General features: G+C 40.9%; 1 protein-coding gene across 7 annotated transcripts in view; it reads left to right on the forward strand.

The window, feature by feature from the left end:
* LOC121653839 (HMG box transcription factor BBX) overlaps positions 1-7,751 on the forward strand; it is a 31,617-nt gene extending 23,866 nt beyond the window's left edge. For all 7 annotated transcript variants that reach the window (XM_042007526.1, XM_042007524.1, XM_042007530.1 and 4 more), the window contains exon 15: positions 1,135-7,751. In XM_042007526.1, coding sequence (XP_041863460.1) covers positions 1,135-1,213 — 79 coding nt within the window. In that variant the 3' untranslated portion in view covers positions 1,214-7,751. The remainder of the gene's footprint in view (positions 1-1,134) is intronic.
* The last annotated feature ends 5,152 nt before the right edge of the window (positions 7,752-12,903 follow it).

Below are 12,903 nucleotides of genomic sequence, written 5' to 3' on the forward strand. Positions count from 1 at the left end.
GGTGACTGTGGAGGCCGTTGGAGTCCAGTGAACTCATTGTCATGTTCTAGAAAGCTGGTGGAGATGATCTGAGCTTTGTGACATGGTGCATTATCCTGCTGGAAGTAGCCATCAGAATATGCTACACTGTGATCATAAAGGGATGGACATGGTCAGCAACAATACTTAGGTAGGCTGTGGTGGTTAAACCAGGTCATGTTGGTACTAAGGAGCCCAAAGTGGGCCAAGAAAATATCCCCCACACCATTACACCAGCAGCAGCCTAAAACGTTGATCCAAGGCAGGATGGATCCATGTTTTCATGATGTTTCCACTAAATACTGAGTCTAGCATCTGAATGTGGAGCTGAAAGACTCATCAGACCAGCAACGTTTCTCCATCTTCTATTGTCCAGTGTTGGTGAGTCTGTGTGAATTGTAGCCTCAGTTTCCTGTTCTTAGCTGACAGGAGGCACCCGGTGTGGTCTTCTGCTGCTGTAGCCCATCTGCTTCAAGGTTGGACGTGTTGTGTGTTCAGAGATGATATTCTGCAGACTTTGGTTGGAACCAGTGCTGATCTGACTTCCTGTTGGCTTTCTATCATCTCCAACCAGTCTGCCCATTCTCCTCTGACCTCTGACATCAACCAGACATTCTGGTCCAGACAACTGCTGCTCACTGGATATTTTCTCTTCTTCAGACCATTCTCTGTAAACCCTAGAGATGGTTGTGTGTGAAAATCCCAGTAAATACTCAGAGCACCAACCATGCCACGTTCAAAGTCACTTAAATTCTGTTTCTTTCTCATTCTGATGCTCAGTTTAAACTTAAGTAAGTCGTCCTGACCACATCTACATGACTAGATGTGTCGAGTTGCTGCCACGTGATTGACTGATTATATATTGTGTTAACAAGCAGTTGATCGGTTTATATTTGGAGTTACAGGTGTACCACCCACTGACACCTACACACATGCAAAGATGTTAACAAAAACAACATCCAAACAGACATTTTCACAACTTTTGTGTTTGTTGCTGCTTCAGAAGCAGTCGACTCCCAGACAAACCCATCAGTCTCGCAAGGTGAAAACCAGAACAACCACGGCCATTTTTTTAACCTGATCAGCTCTAAAATCTTCTCTCCTGTCTTGTTTCAGAGGCCAGAGTCGCTTGTCTCAGACTCAGAAGAAAGAGCTGGCTCAGACTCCAGTTCTCATCTCCTGTGCCGACCAGTGAACTTCTGCTGCTGCAATGAGAAGATGACGTGAACGGCGGCAGCAGAGCTTTACTTTCCTCAGTACTCACTTGAACAGGAGGGATTGGATGGACTCCAACTCCCCCCCTTGGAGAGAATTTGGTTTGAGTCAGGATCTGTGGGGGAAAGAAAACCTCCTCCTCCTCTTCCTCCCTCTCCCTGCTTGATGGTGTCTCAGTGTTTCTCCTGAAGCCTTCCTTTTGGTTTTAAGGAGGATGCCTTTCTCCAGGGATAGTTGAGTTTCTTTGAAGCTGAGTTAAATGAGGCACTTCTCTATAGTTAGTGGCGTGACCCTCTTCTTGGAGAAGCAGCATTAAAACACATTTTATAGAAGCTATTACGTCATTTCTTTTATCAAGCACCAGATTTCATTAACAAAAGCAATCATTTAAAAGCACGAGAGCTGGTCCAGTGTTTTGTGTTTTTATGTATCTGTGTTTTAAATTTGGCCAGCAACCCAACTTTTTTGGCTTTGAAGACGGCAATATAACTTCTTCCATTCCTAAAGTAGTCATATCTCCACTTCAGCTACGTCTATGCACTTAAACCATTAGCAGCAGTGCATCACTTAGTTTCTGTGCTTGCTTCTCTAAAGAGGGTTTCCAACCAGGGTTGACTATGGATGAGAGCTTCATATCCTTGCGAAGAAATCCCTGTAAGCCCCTGTTGACGCTCCATCAGGACACATGGAAGCTGCCCCCCCCTCCATCCCCAGTGCATGGCATCCAGATATGGTTGATTTACTGTTTTGTCCAGCAGAGGCCATTTTTAAGGTCAAGCCTTGCAAGTCAAGAAATTACTTTATGTGAGGGGGGGGACACAAATAGTGCATTTTTTTCGTAGACAAATGCAGCTTTCTATCACTGTTTTTATTTTACCTCACGCACACCTGCACTCCCTCCACCTGTGTGTTTGCGTAGCTCCTGTCACTTCCATTCCCTCCAGCTTCAACCCAAAATGACTTTAACCAGGGTAAATTATGATGGATAGGCTTCCATAACCAACCCATACAGTTTTTCCCTGTGTACTCAGACTGTAGAAAAATCATGGATGCGCTTTGTTTTTTATATGTATTTTAAGATGAAGCTACTTTAGTCTCAGTATGTGGTGGTGACAGCTGATGTTGGACTGAATGTGAAGAGTAGACGTGCGTCCCCTTTGCATCTGAAATATAAGTAATTATTGCAAAGGGTGTTTGTCCTGTTTGTGTGTTCACAGCGTCAGTGATAGTAAATCTGCTTAAAAACCGCTTCTCATCACGGCGAGCTCGAGTGAAAGCGATACAGATATAGCCTTAACCCCCCCTCCCCCTTACGTTTGCTACCACAAACCGGCTTCTCTCGCTGCGTCATCTCAGCCTCAGTCGGCGTAAACCTTTCTAAATAGATGAATGCAGTTTTTGTCATTACTTGATTTCTGTTGCAGTTTGCATAGCTGTTAAAAAGGTTGTTTTTTTTAATTGAATAGGTGTTTTTGTTGTTGATTCCATAAAGACTGCACTAATTCGTAGCGGATGTTTGAGTTGCTTGTGGAAGGTTGACGAAATGCCTCGTCTTTGCTGGTCGCAGTGTTTAATTGCTCCTGTAGGAAGGCTTTGTTTAATTCAACGCTTTATGCTACATGTCTCATAAAATGAGCAGATTGTTAAAAACAATACAGTATTATAGAGCCGTGCAAAAGTCTTCATCCACTCATTTCTTTAGGTTTTGCTTCCAAGCAGCCAGACTTTGTTGGAATCTTTTCTAATGGTCTGGAGCAATAGTTCTCCAGACTTTCTGAAGGAAATCTTTGCTTTTTCCCCCTCATTTTCAGTCCAGTTCATTTACCTGAACATTTTCAAAGGAATGTTATTTTTTGTTTAAACCACTGAACACAGACCTGTAAATCATTCAGTCTGTAAAAAGGTTCATAACTGAAGGGATGAACTAGTGCTGTGTTGACGCCTGTCACAAAGACAAGTTATTTCTTCCCATTTCTTTAGGTCCATCTATGAAACTCTCTTAGTTTCTTTAGGTTTTGTTTCCAAGCTGTCACAATCTTTCACACTATCTTTTAAAGTGGTTTTAAGTAAAAGTTCTCCAGACCTTCTGAGGGTTTTTCTTTCTACATTGGCTGCTTTTTCACACATTTCTAGTCCAAAGATGGGACCATTTTCACTGGAATGTGTTTAAAAGCAACTTAAAATTCAGAAATTCAAGTATTAAAATGGGTTCTAACTCAAGGGATGACCCAGCATGTGTGTCGACACATAACAAGGAACTTGTGAAATTTGCGTCTAGTTAAGTTTAGTTGCATTACTGAAAAACAGCAAAGACAAGACAGTTTGATTAAAAAAAATATATAATTTCAGCAGCAACAAGATGCTGACACATAAGCCCCATTTCTACCAACGAGTGCAAGTCGGGCTGAGAAGCTTTTTTTTGTTTCCACACACGAAAACTGGGAAGGATCCCCTAATATCTGACCCGACCCGTCCTACTTTTTTGGGACCCTTCCATTGGGGTACCAGTCTAACTGACCCGACCCAAAGTTTGACACACTGCAATCTGTGGATTGATTGAGAAAAAAAAGTCACTTCCCGTGCAACCTTGCATAAAAACAAAGCAGGAACAGCTCCTTGTTTAGAACAACAGATTTGTGTTTTGGTCATACTTTAAGAAGGGCGCTGCAAAGGCGTTCTGTTATTACGTAGCTGAGGCATCTATCCCCATCTGACTGATACTCCGCCTCTCAGGTAAGGTTACTGTTGGCTGTGGGAACGCAACGAGATTACAGTTTACAGACCATATCCACACCCTAACCGTCCCATCCTGACTCACACCTGTTGGTGGAAATGAGGCTAAAAAGCTGTTAGCTGGAAACTTGGCATATCGCAGCATGGAGGCAGAAACTGGACACATCAGGGACAAAATAGGAAGAGTCAGGAATAAACTATCTACAGCAGATGAACAGGATCTGAAATCTAGAAAAGGCCTGAACCAGGACCTAACAGATGCATCTGGACCTTCAGTTGATCAGTCTACTGTTGGCCGAAGCCTCATCAGAGATGGTTTCCATGGAAGGGTGGCTGTCAAAAAGCCATTTTTAACCCTTTTAAACCTAACCCAATAAGTAATGGGTAGAAAATTCTAATTCAAATACACATACACACACTCGAGGACAAAATTATTAGCCCCCTTAAGAGAGTTTAATTGTTTTGAAAGTATAGTGTCAAGTGACGGCTCAAACCCTCAGTGAAGCTTTTATACTGTGTGTAAATTGGGAGAAAACCCTCACTTTTTCATGATTTTATAAGCTTTGAGCATAACAAAGTTAAATACGATCTTTGCACAACAGTGGTTTTTTTCTATGGCTAAGTGAAAAGATTGGCACATAAGAGGGTTAATAATGTTGACCCTGGTCACTTTTATGTTTCCTGAGTTCTGTTATTGTGTGAAAATAGAATTAATGTATGTTTTCTAAAGACATCTTTTATATTTAGAAATCACATACTGACGATTCTTTTTCCTGTTAAAAAAAAGCACTTGGGATCATTTAGAAAAAAAACTTAAATTTTATAGGGGGCTAATAATTTCATCCTCAAGTTTATATGCACCTTTTATTATATGTCAAAATGATTGTAGTGCAAAAGGTGTTCACAAGGGGGCAGAAGACAAGTACCAGATTGTTTATACAACAGGGTTTTGAACAAATTTTTTACCATAAAGTTATGCAATAGGTCTCAGAAACTGTACGTATCAAATATGATACTTATGGTGTTAAAAGGGTTAAGGAAAGGAAATGAGGAAAAGACTGATTGATTTGTGCAACAGGTCTGATGGAGGGATGAATCCTCCCCAGAGCCCAGACCTTGAACAGAGAATGGGGGGGAGGGGAGCCAATATCCAAAGAAGAGCTTTGGAAAGTCCTTCAAGAAGCCTGGAGAACTTCCTGAAGAATACTTGTGAATTATAAAGAGATGACTGAAAGCTTCTGTAAGAGGGTTCAATAAAGCAGCTCAGACCAAATATTCACTTTTAAGCTTTGTAGGACTTCTACAACTTCTGCAACTCATTTCAATGAATCGCAGCACCTTGTTCTTGTTTCCAAGCTCATATATAAAAAGATGAAGAGCGGCTCTGCGCAGCAAATTTGATCTATTTTTTCCTGCTTTTATGCAGAAATGAAAATGAAATCTTGTTGGAATGTTTGGAGATCAGACGGCGCTGTGCTCTGGCTCCTCCCAGCGCTCATGCAGATGAGGCATTTTAATAACCACCTTCATTATTTCCCGTTGGCCTTCTGAGATTTAATTCCCCTCAGTAATGGTCTACCCAGAGGTCACGTGTTAATAATAATTTTTAGCTTTTTAGAAGTATTTATATATCGATTTAAACTCGTGTTTATATTTTTGCTTTTTTTCTTTTTTTTGTCCGTGTTTGGTCAGTCATTCCATCTGCCTCATTCATAGCCATGCTCATGTTGTCAGATGCAGTAAAGCTACAGGTTCGTCGTCTTCCCCGAAGCTGCAGGCGCTAGGAAGAGCTGCAGCCAGACTCCCCAGCAATACCCCCTCACCTCCTGACCCAGCAGCCTTGTGCTCCTCTGCGTAGACCAATACTTAGATTTTCACATTTCTAACTTTAATTGTTTTCTATCTGATTATTTCTTGTTTTAGGTGTGTACATTTACCATCTTTTTTTCACGGTTTATGAAATTGTTTTTTTTTTTCTTGAGGTTAAGTATGCTAGATGGAGACTGTCCATCTCTCTGTTATATGTTCAGAAGGCTTTCTTCATACGTAATGACACAACAGATAAACATGTGGGTCTTAGAGAGCTAATTATTCCTGAAATATAGAGTATTTTTCCTAAATCAAAGCATTGATAACATTTTGCTTACGTAGGCCCTTGTGTGCAAATAGTGTTGTACATGCAACAAACTGTAACTTCTCTGAATTTGTGTTTAAAATCTAACAAACTGCATGTTTCCCATTTAATCTAAAGGGAACCAGTGTGCTTTGTGATAACTTTATTTAAAAAAGAAAAAAAAAACATATATATTTTCAGATATGAGAGAAAGTCGCGTTCAGGATGCAAGCATCCGATTGGTTTAGTTCTTCTTCCACCGAGAAAGAAGTGTGATTCTTTGCAGAGACAAAGAAATCGTCTTCCCCCACAAAAAAAAAAAGGTAAATTGATATATTTGCTTAGAGCAAGTGAGTTTATTGACATTTGCCAAAGAAATGAAAAGGTATAAGGAAAAAAAAAAGAAAGCTAGAGTAACTTGTACTGGATTTTCTAGGTGTTTGAATCTTCAGGTAACACTATCAGCACAACTCATCCTGCATCCGATGGGATATTCTTTGTGTTTGAACCCAGAGGGCAACAAAAACGGCACCACATAATGCCTCTTTTAATAAATAAATAAAAGTATTTGCACCTTATGACCCAAACCAAAATGATCATGGTCTTTAAAGAAAAATTATCATTTTTACCCACTATGTAAATGATCCATTTTAATTATTATATACGTACCTGAGAATCCAGTCAATAAAACCACACATCTATAGAGCAGCCATATTCCTGTCATACCCCTGAACCCCTTCCTTTTTCTATCTAGAAAATGCTTATATAATGTTTAAATTCCTATATTAGTTACCAAAATGACTATAATACCCTTTTGTGCTAGTACTGTCTTCTTGAATGTAATCATTTTTGTACCTGTATTTTTCTAATTCAGTCTTGATTGTACTGTAGGTATGCTATGACGGTATACTGTTCCTTAGGTGCGTAGTTTGTTACAACAGTTTTCACGACAGGTTAGCTGCTGCGCTGTGATCTCAGTGGAAATGAGTGGAGGTTTTTAAGTCCAAAGGACTATAATCGTACCACGTGAGCATCCATGAGACTGATAACTGAGAGATTTGTTGCATTTTTTGAGCGGTGAGGGGGCGATATCATTCCCTGGTTTGCTTTTTCCTTTTTTCTTTTTGTTTTTTTTGCAGTAAAAGTGAAACGTCTGTTCAGGACCGCTTATAAAACAGGGACACTCCTGCAATCAGAGGCGATTGAATGCTTGAGTTTCGACTTATTTATTACTGTTCCTTTTTAAAAGTTTAGTCAAATAAAAAAAGACAAAAAACAATGAAAACTGACTCGATATGCATCCGTTTATACATGAACTTGTATAAGATTATCTGCCCTTTACTGGAATGTAGATTATTGCCTCCTTATTTTTGTGATGAAGAAGTTATTCCACATATTCTAAGTCTCCTTCCTCTGATAGTTTGTACGTCACGTGACGTTTGTTCATCATGTGCTTTCTATAATTTATGTAATCGGTGTTCATCATGACATATGCATTTTTGATTGTTGAACCCCACTCGTTTAATGCAGCCTTGCCTTACTGGATTCCCTGCATAGTGTGGGATCCCTCAGCCACCCACCCTCCCCAAACCTTACCCACGACTCTGTCATAACACTGTTTGCTGATGCAACTATTACTTCTTCAACACCTATTAAAATAACATCTATTACATCTGTGCATCTGTGTCTGACAACTTTGTTGTGCAGCAAGGATCCTTATTCTGTTTGTGTCCAAGATAATAGAAATATTCATATTTCTTGTTTATTCTTCATTTAGGTTCTTATCATAGTTTGGTTAGGATTAGTCATTAAAAATGGGGCGCTAACTTCATACTTATAAGAACAGCTGATATGTGATAATGTGCAAAAAACTCGCAGCAATTTATGAGACGAGTTAATATGAAAACTGACTTTGTTGAAGCACTTATGAGGCTGTTTATTCCTGACTGGATAGGCCACTTTAAAAAGAATTAAAAAGCACTAAAATGATGAGGCACAGAACTGTACAAAAGCCTCTAATTAGACTTTTTGTTACCTTTTAAAGTGGTATTAGTCATAGTTCTGGGCTTTCTGCAGGTCTGTCTGCTTTTTCCCTCATTTTCAGTCTAGTTCTCGTACCTCAACATTTTCTGAGGAATGTGTTTTTGTATTTAAACCACTTATGACTGACCTATGAATCATTCAAGCGTAAAAAAGGCTCCTAACTCAAGGGATGAACCAGAAACGTGTCAACTCATAAGAAATTTTTGGCCACTTTTTGTAGCAGCCTGTCACAAAGACACATTATCAGTTCTCATTTCTTTAGTTGCATCTATGTTTGAACCTCGCATCGTTTCTTTAGATTTTGTTTCCAAGCAGTCAGTTTTTTACGTTCTCTCTTAAAGTTTTTGGAGCAACAGTTCTTCAGGCCTTGTGATGGTTTTTCTTCCTGTATTGGCTGCTTTTTCCACACATTTCTAGTCCAGGGACAGGGTCATTTACACTGGGATGTGTTTTAAAGCCACTTAAAATTCAGAATTCAAGCATTAAAAAAAAGGGCTCCTGAACCAGCATGCGTGTTGACACATAACAAGCAACTGGGGAAATTTGCATCTAGTTTTGTTGCATCTGAAAACACTAAAGACAGTTTGAAAGACAGGAAGTTGGTTTTTAGCTGCTACCAGGTGGTTCACAAAAAGGTGCTGGCTGAAAACTGGGCACATCTCAGCATCGTGTGCAGTATGTTCTTAAAACATCTGAGGAAACTGGACAAGTAAACAACCTAAGAAGTATCAGGGCCAAAAAAGAAAAAACTATCCACAGCAGATGGGCAGGATCTGAGAGATGCATCTGAATCCATGTACTGTTGGCTGAAGCCTCATCAGAAATGGTCTCCATGGACACATGGCTGTCAAGAAGCCATGCTTAAGGAAGAAAAGTCTGAGGTATGTCACATGACACAAGAACTGGACTGAAGATCAGTGGAAACAGGTCTGATGGAGGTATGGATCCTCCCCAGAACTGGACCTCAACATCAGTGAAGCAGTGTGGGATCATCTGGACAGAGAACGGAGCTAAGCTCAGAAACATCTAAAGAAGAGCTTTTGGAAAGCCTTGAGAAGTATTCCTGAAGATGTTTCCAGTTCTTTAGAACTATATAAAGTCTGCTTTTGTCCTATATTCTGTATTTTTATTTGTGTTTTAATAAATCACTGCAAGTATTTCTTGTTTTCAGGTAATGTAGAAAGAAATGAGGTGGCTGTAGACTTCTGCACAAAACTAATTTTACATACATGAGGGAATGTAAAATTCATTTTAAATGATCTCTTTATATCTTCAGTCTGTCTGATATGGTGTCAGCCCGCCTTGTTCAGCCAAAACAGCTTTGACTCTTCGAGGCATGGCCTCCACCAGACCTCTGAAGGTGTCCTGTGGTATCAGGCACCAAGACTTTAAGAGCTGATCCTTCAAGTCCTCTAAGTTTTGAGGTGGGGTCTTCATGGAGCTCACTTGTTGTTCCAGAGTATCCCACAGCTGGTGGATCGGATTGAGATCTGCAGAGTTGGGAGGACAGGTGAGAACCCTAAACACGTCATCATGTTCCTCAAACCATTCCTGAACCATTTTTGCTGCGTGGCATGGCACATTGTCCTGCTGAAAGAGGCCAGTAGCATCAGGGAAAACAGTCAGAAAGAAGGGGTGTACGTGGTCTGCGATAATGTTTAAGTAGGAGGTTCGTGTTAGTGGGGCATGCACGTGAACAACAGGACCCAGAGTGTCCCAGCAGAACATGGCCCAGAGCATCACACTGTCTGCGCCGTCCTGCCTTCTTTCCACGACGCATCCTGCCGCGTCCTCTTCCCGCGGCAAACGACGCACACACACCCGGTCGTCCACGTTATGTAAACAAAAACGAGACTCCCCGGACCAGGCAACCTTCTTCCAGTGCTCCAAGGTCCAGTTCTGACGCTCACGCGCCCACTGCAGGCGCTGCCGGCGAAGGACGGGGGTCAGCTCCGGCACTTTGGCCGGTCTGTGGCTGCGCAGCCCCATCCTCAGCAGGCTGCGGTGGACTGTGTGCTCCGACACCTTCCTGTCGTTACTGGCGTTTAGCTTCTCCGCAATCTGTGCAACGGTGGCTCTTCTGTGGAGCTGGACCACCCGGGCCAGCCTCCGCTCCCCTCGGGTATCAATGAGCCTTGGCCGCCCATGACCCTGCCGCCGGTTCACCGGTGGTCCTTCCTTGGACCACTTCTGGTACGTGCTAACCACCGCGAACCGGGAGCATCCTACAAGAGCTGCCGTCCTAGAGATGCTGTGGCCGAGCCGTCTTGCCATCACTATCTGACCCTTTTCAAAGTCACTTAAATCCTTATTTTTACCCATTTTTTAAATTCCTGTCTGCTGCACAACAGACGCCGAAGATGGCGCACGATGCACCGTCAGACCCAGCCTTCCCAGTCCGACGAACCAATCCTTGAACCTGGTCTAACTCTCTACACCAATCACAGCAGATGGTCTCCACGGCGGATCCAATCCAGCACCGGTCTCTTGAATAGTAACGGGACGGGTGCTGGTCGAGCTGCTGTTAGAGTTCAGGTAGTTTGGGTCAAGAAGCTCAGTTTGTTTCTGGTATGGAAGACAAAACTGGTCAAAATTCTAGTGTAAACTATTTTATCTTATTTTTAATTAGGCTAGTATTTTCATAAAAGCCTCATTTTTATGTTTTTGTTTTGTTTTGTTTTTGTTTGTTTTTTAGATATACAGTTATTATTTAATATTTTAATCAAACCTTTAGCCTAAATGAACAACTGAACATAAAACCACAAAAACAAATCAAATGAAATAAAATAAGGCAAAAGTCTAAATGAAAAATACTTTATTACAGAGTGAAGTTGTAATGTTGTAGTAGGTTATACACTATTATATCACTTTAGATCAGGGGTGCCTCGCGTCCAGTCCTCAAGAGCTGCTATCTCTATATCACTTTGTGAACCTGGCCTGTACCACTACACTCCCTGGCCTGGGCATTCGCGGCTCTAGCCCCGAACATTTCACATCAAGCCCCGAATGTTTTTTCATCCTAGAAGGAATAAGTTTACATTCCCTCAGCCACTTTATGTCATTAAAGAAGATGGTAGTTTTTTAATTTTCTGGCTTATGTGAATGCAGCACAGGTACAATATGACCAATCACAGAGGAATTTTCTGGAAGCGGGGAATCCCCTGTGTTGGCTGACTGCCTGGCGTTTTATACCTAATCTAAAGTCTGGTTTTATTTTGAGCGGTCATTATTAGCGGTCAAAAATGGACATCAGACGTTTTTTTTATTTATAGAAGAGAGACACTCTTCAGTTGTGGTCGCTGCCAATGGGCATCAAGACTCTGGCCAACACACGAAACAGGTAAACCACAAATAATTTAAACCCTGTATGTCCTAAAATTAAATGAACGTTAGGCAGATCATTCATGACAGTACTTGATACTTCGAAGGTTAAGCTTGCTGTACTAAACCGTTAGCCTTGCCCTTTTCTGTTCTACACATTTACATTAAATCCAGTGGTGAAGTCTACATATTTCGATGGTATACCTGCTGCTGTGAGTGTGTGTGTGTGTGTGTTGTAGTAGATGGAAACGGCTTTCCCATTAGTGCTGGATGTTTGGTTTCTAGATGCTGCTTTAGTTTAAATATAGATAAATAAAGAACAGCTTTATTATGTTATTTACTGATGTTTTTGTTTGCCTCCAGGTCACTGGCTGGTCAGTAGTTAAAGAGTTTTAACGAGTGTTTTACATTTTATGTTGCTCACAGTACATTTATATTTGAAATACAAAACCAGTCTTTCATGGTCTCACCTTTGTGTGGGTGTATACTTTATGTATTAATGAGGTTGGTGGTTCTTGTATGTGTGTGACAGGGGTGTTCGAGGCTGGGAAGTAAAAATCAGAGTATAGCACTGATTTAAACTAGGCTATACTACTGAAAAAGTAGTAGGGGGTAAAGATAGAAAACAGCAAGTGAAAGAAGGAAAGAAGGGAAATGATGGAAGGAAAACAGGGTTCCGGTGACGTCACCACACCAAATGGCAACCTAAGAGTAGTGGCTCCCGCAAGAAAAATAACTTTGTCTCGTTAATAATTCATATAAACTTTCATTCAAGATAAAACAAAGAAAAATAACGAGGCAACAATGGGAAGAAAAATGCCTGGTGGTGCTACAAAGATGGCAGGGGGATGGTGGGGGAGGTAGGCAAATTTTTATGACCCTTAAAAAACCATACCTCACCTGGAAGGTGAACAAAAACAGGAACTGTCTAGAATTTATGGAAGCTGACAACAACTATTAACAAACAAAAGAAATAAACAAAGCAAACAGAAAAATGTATATTTCACATTGTACCCAACAACAACCTTTAAAAGAAGCCACCCAAACCACCTGCTTTCCTGTGTTCTTCCACCTCTTATCGTTAACTTCTTACACACATGTGGCTCCACCGGGACTCAAAGTAACTGCTGTCACTCTCAAGAAATCTGGTCTAAACTTCGGTGACATGAATAATTTCTGTCCCATTGCTAATGTCCCTTTCCTGTCAAAATTTCAGAATTTTTCTATTATGGAAACAGGGTTTATACATCAGCACTCACATGGATGAAATTTTATCTCACAAATGGTAAAGAATTTGTCCACATCTTTTTTCAAAGGGACTGAAGTTGTTAATTAGTCCATGCTTTTAAATGGATTCAATCACATTGTAAACGAAAGTTTGTGAGAGGAGATTTTGCTGGCAACCTTTCATTATTTTGGACTGAAGGAAAGCCTCACATTTGAATGATATTGGCTTCGGA

The sequence above is a fragment of the Melanotaenia boesemani genome, chromosome 15 (assembly GCF_017639745.1).
Source record: "Melanotaenia boesemani isolate fMelBoe1 chromosome 15, fMelBoe1.pri, whole genome shotgun sequence".
Classification (NCBI taxonomy): Eukaryota; Metazoa; Chordata; class Actinopteri; order Atheriniformes; family Melanotaeniidae; genus Melanotaenia; species Melanotaenia boesemani.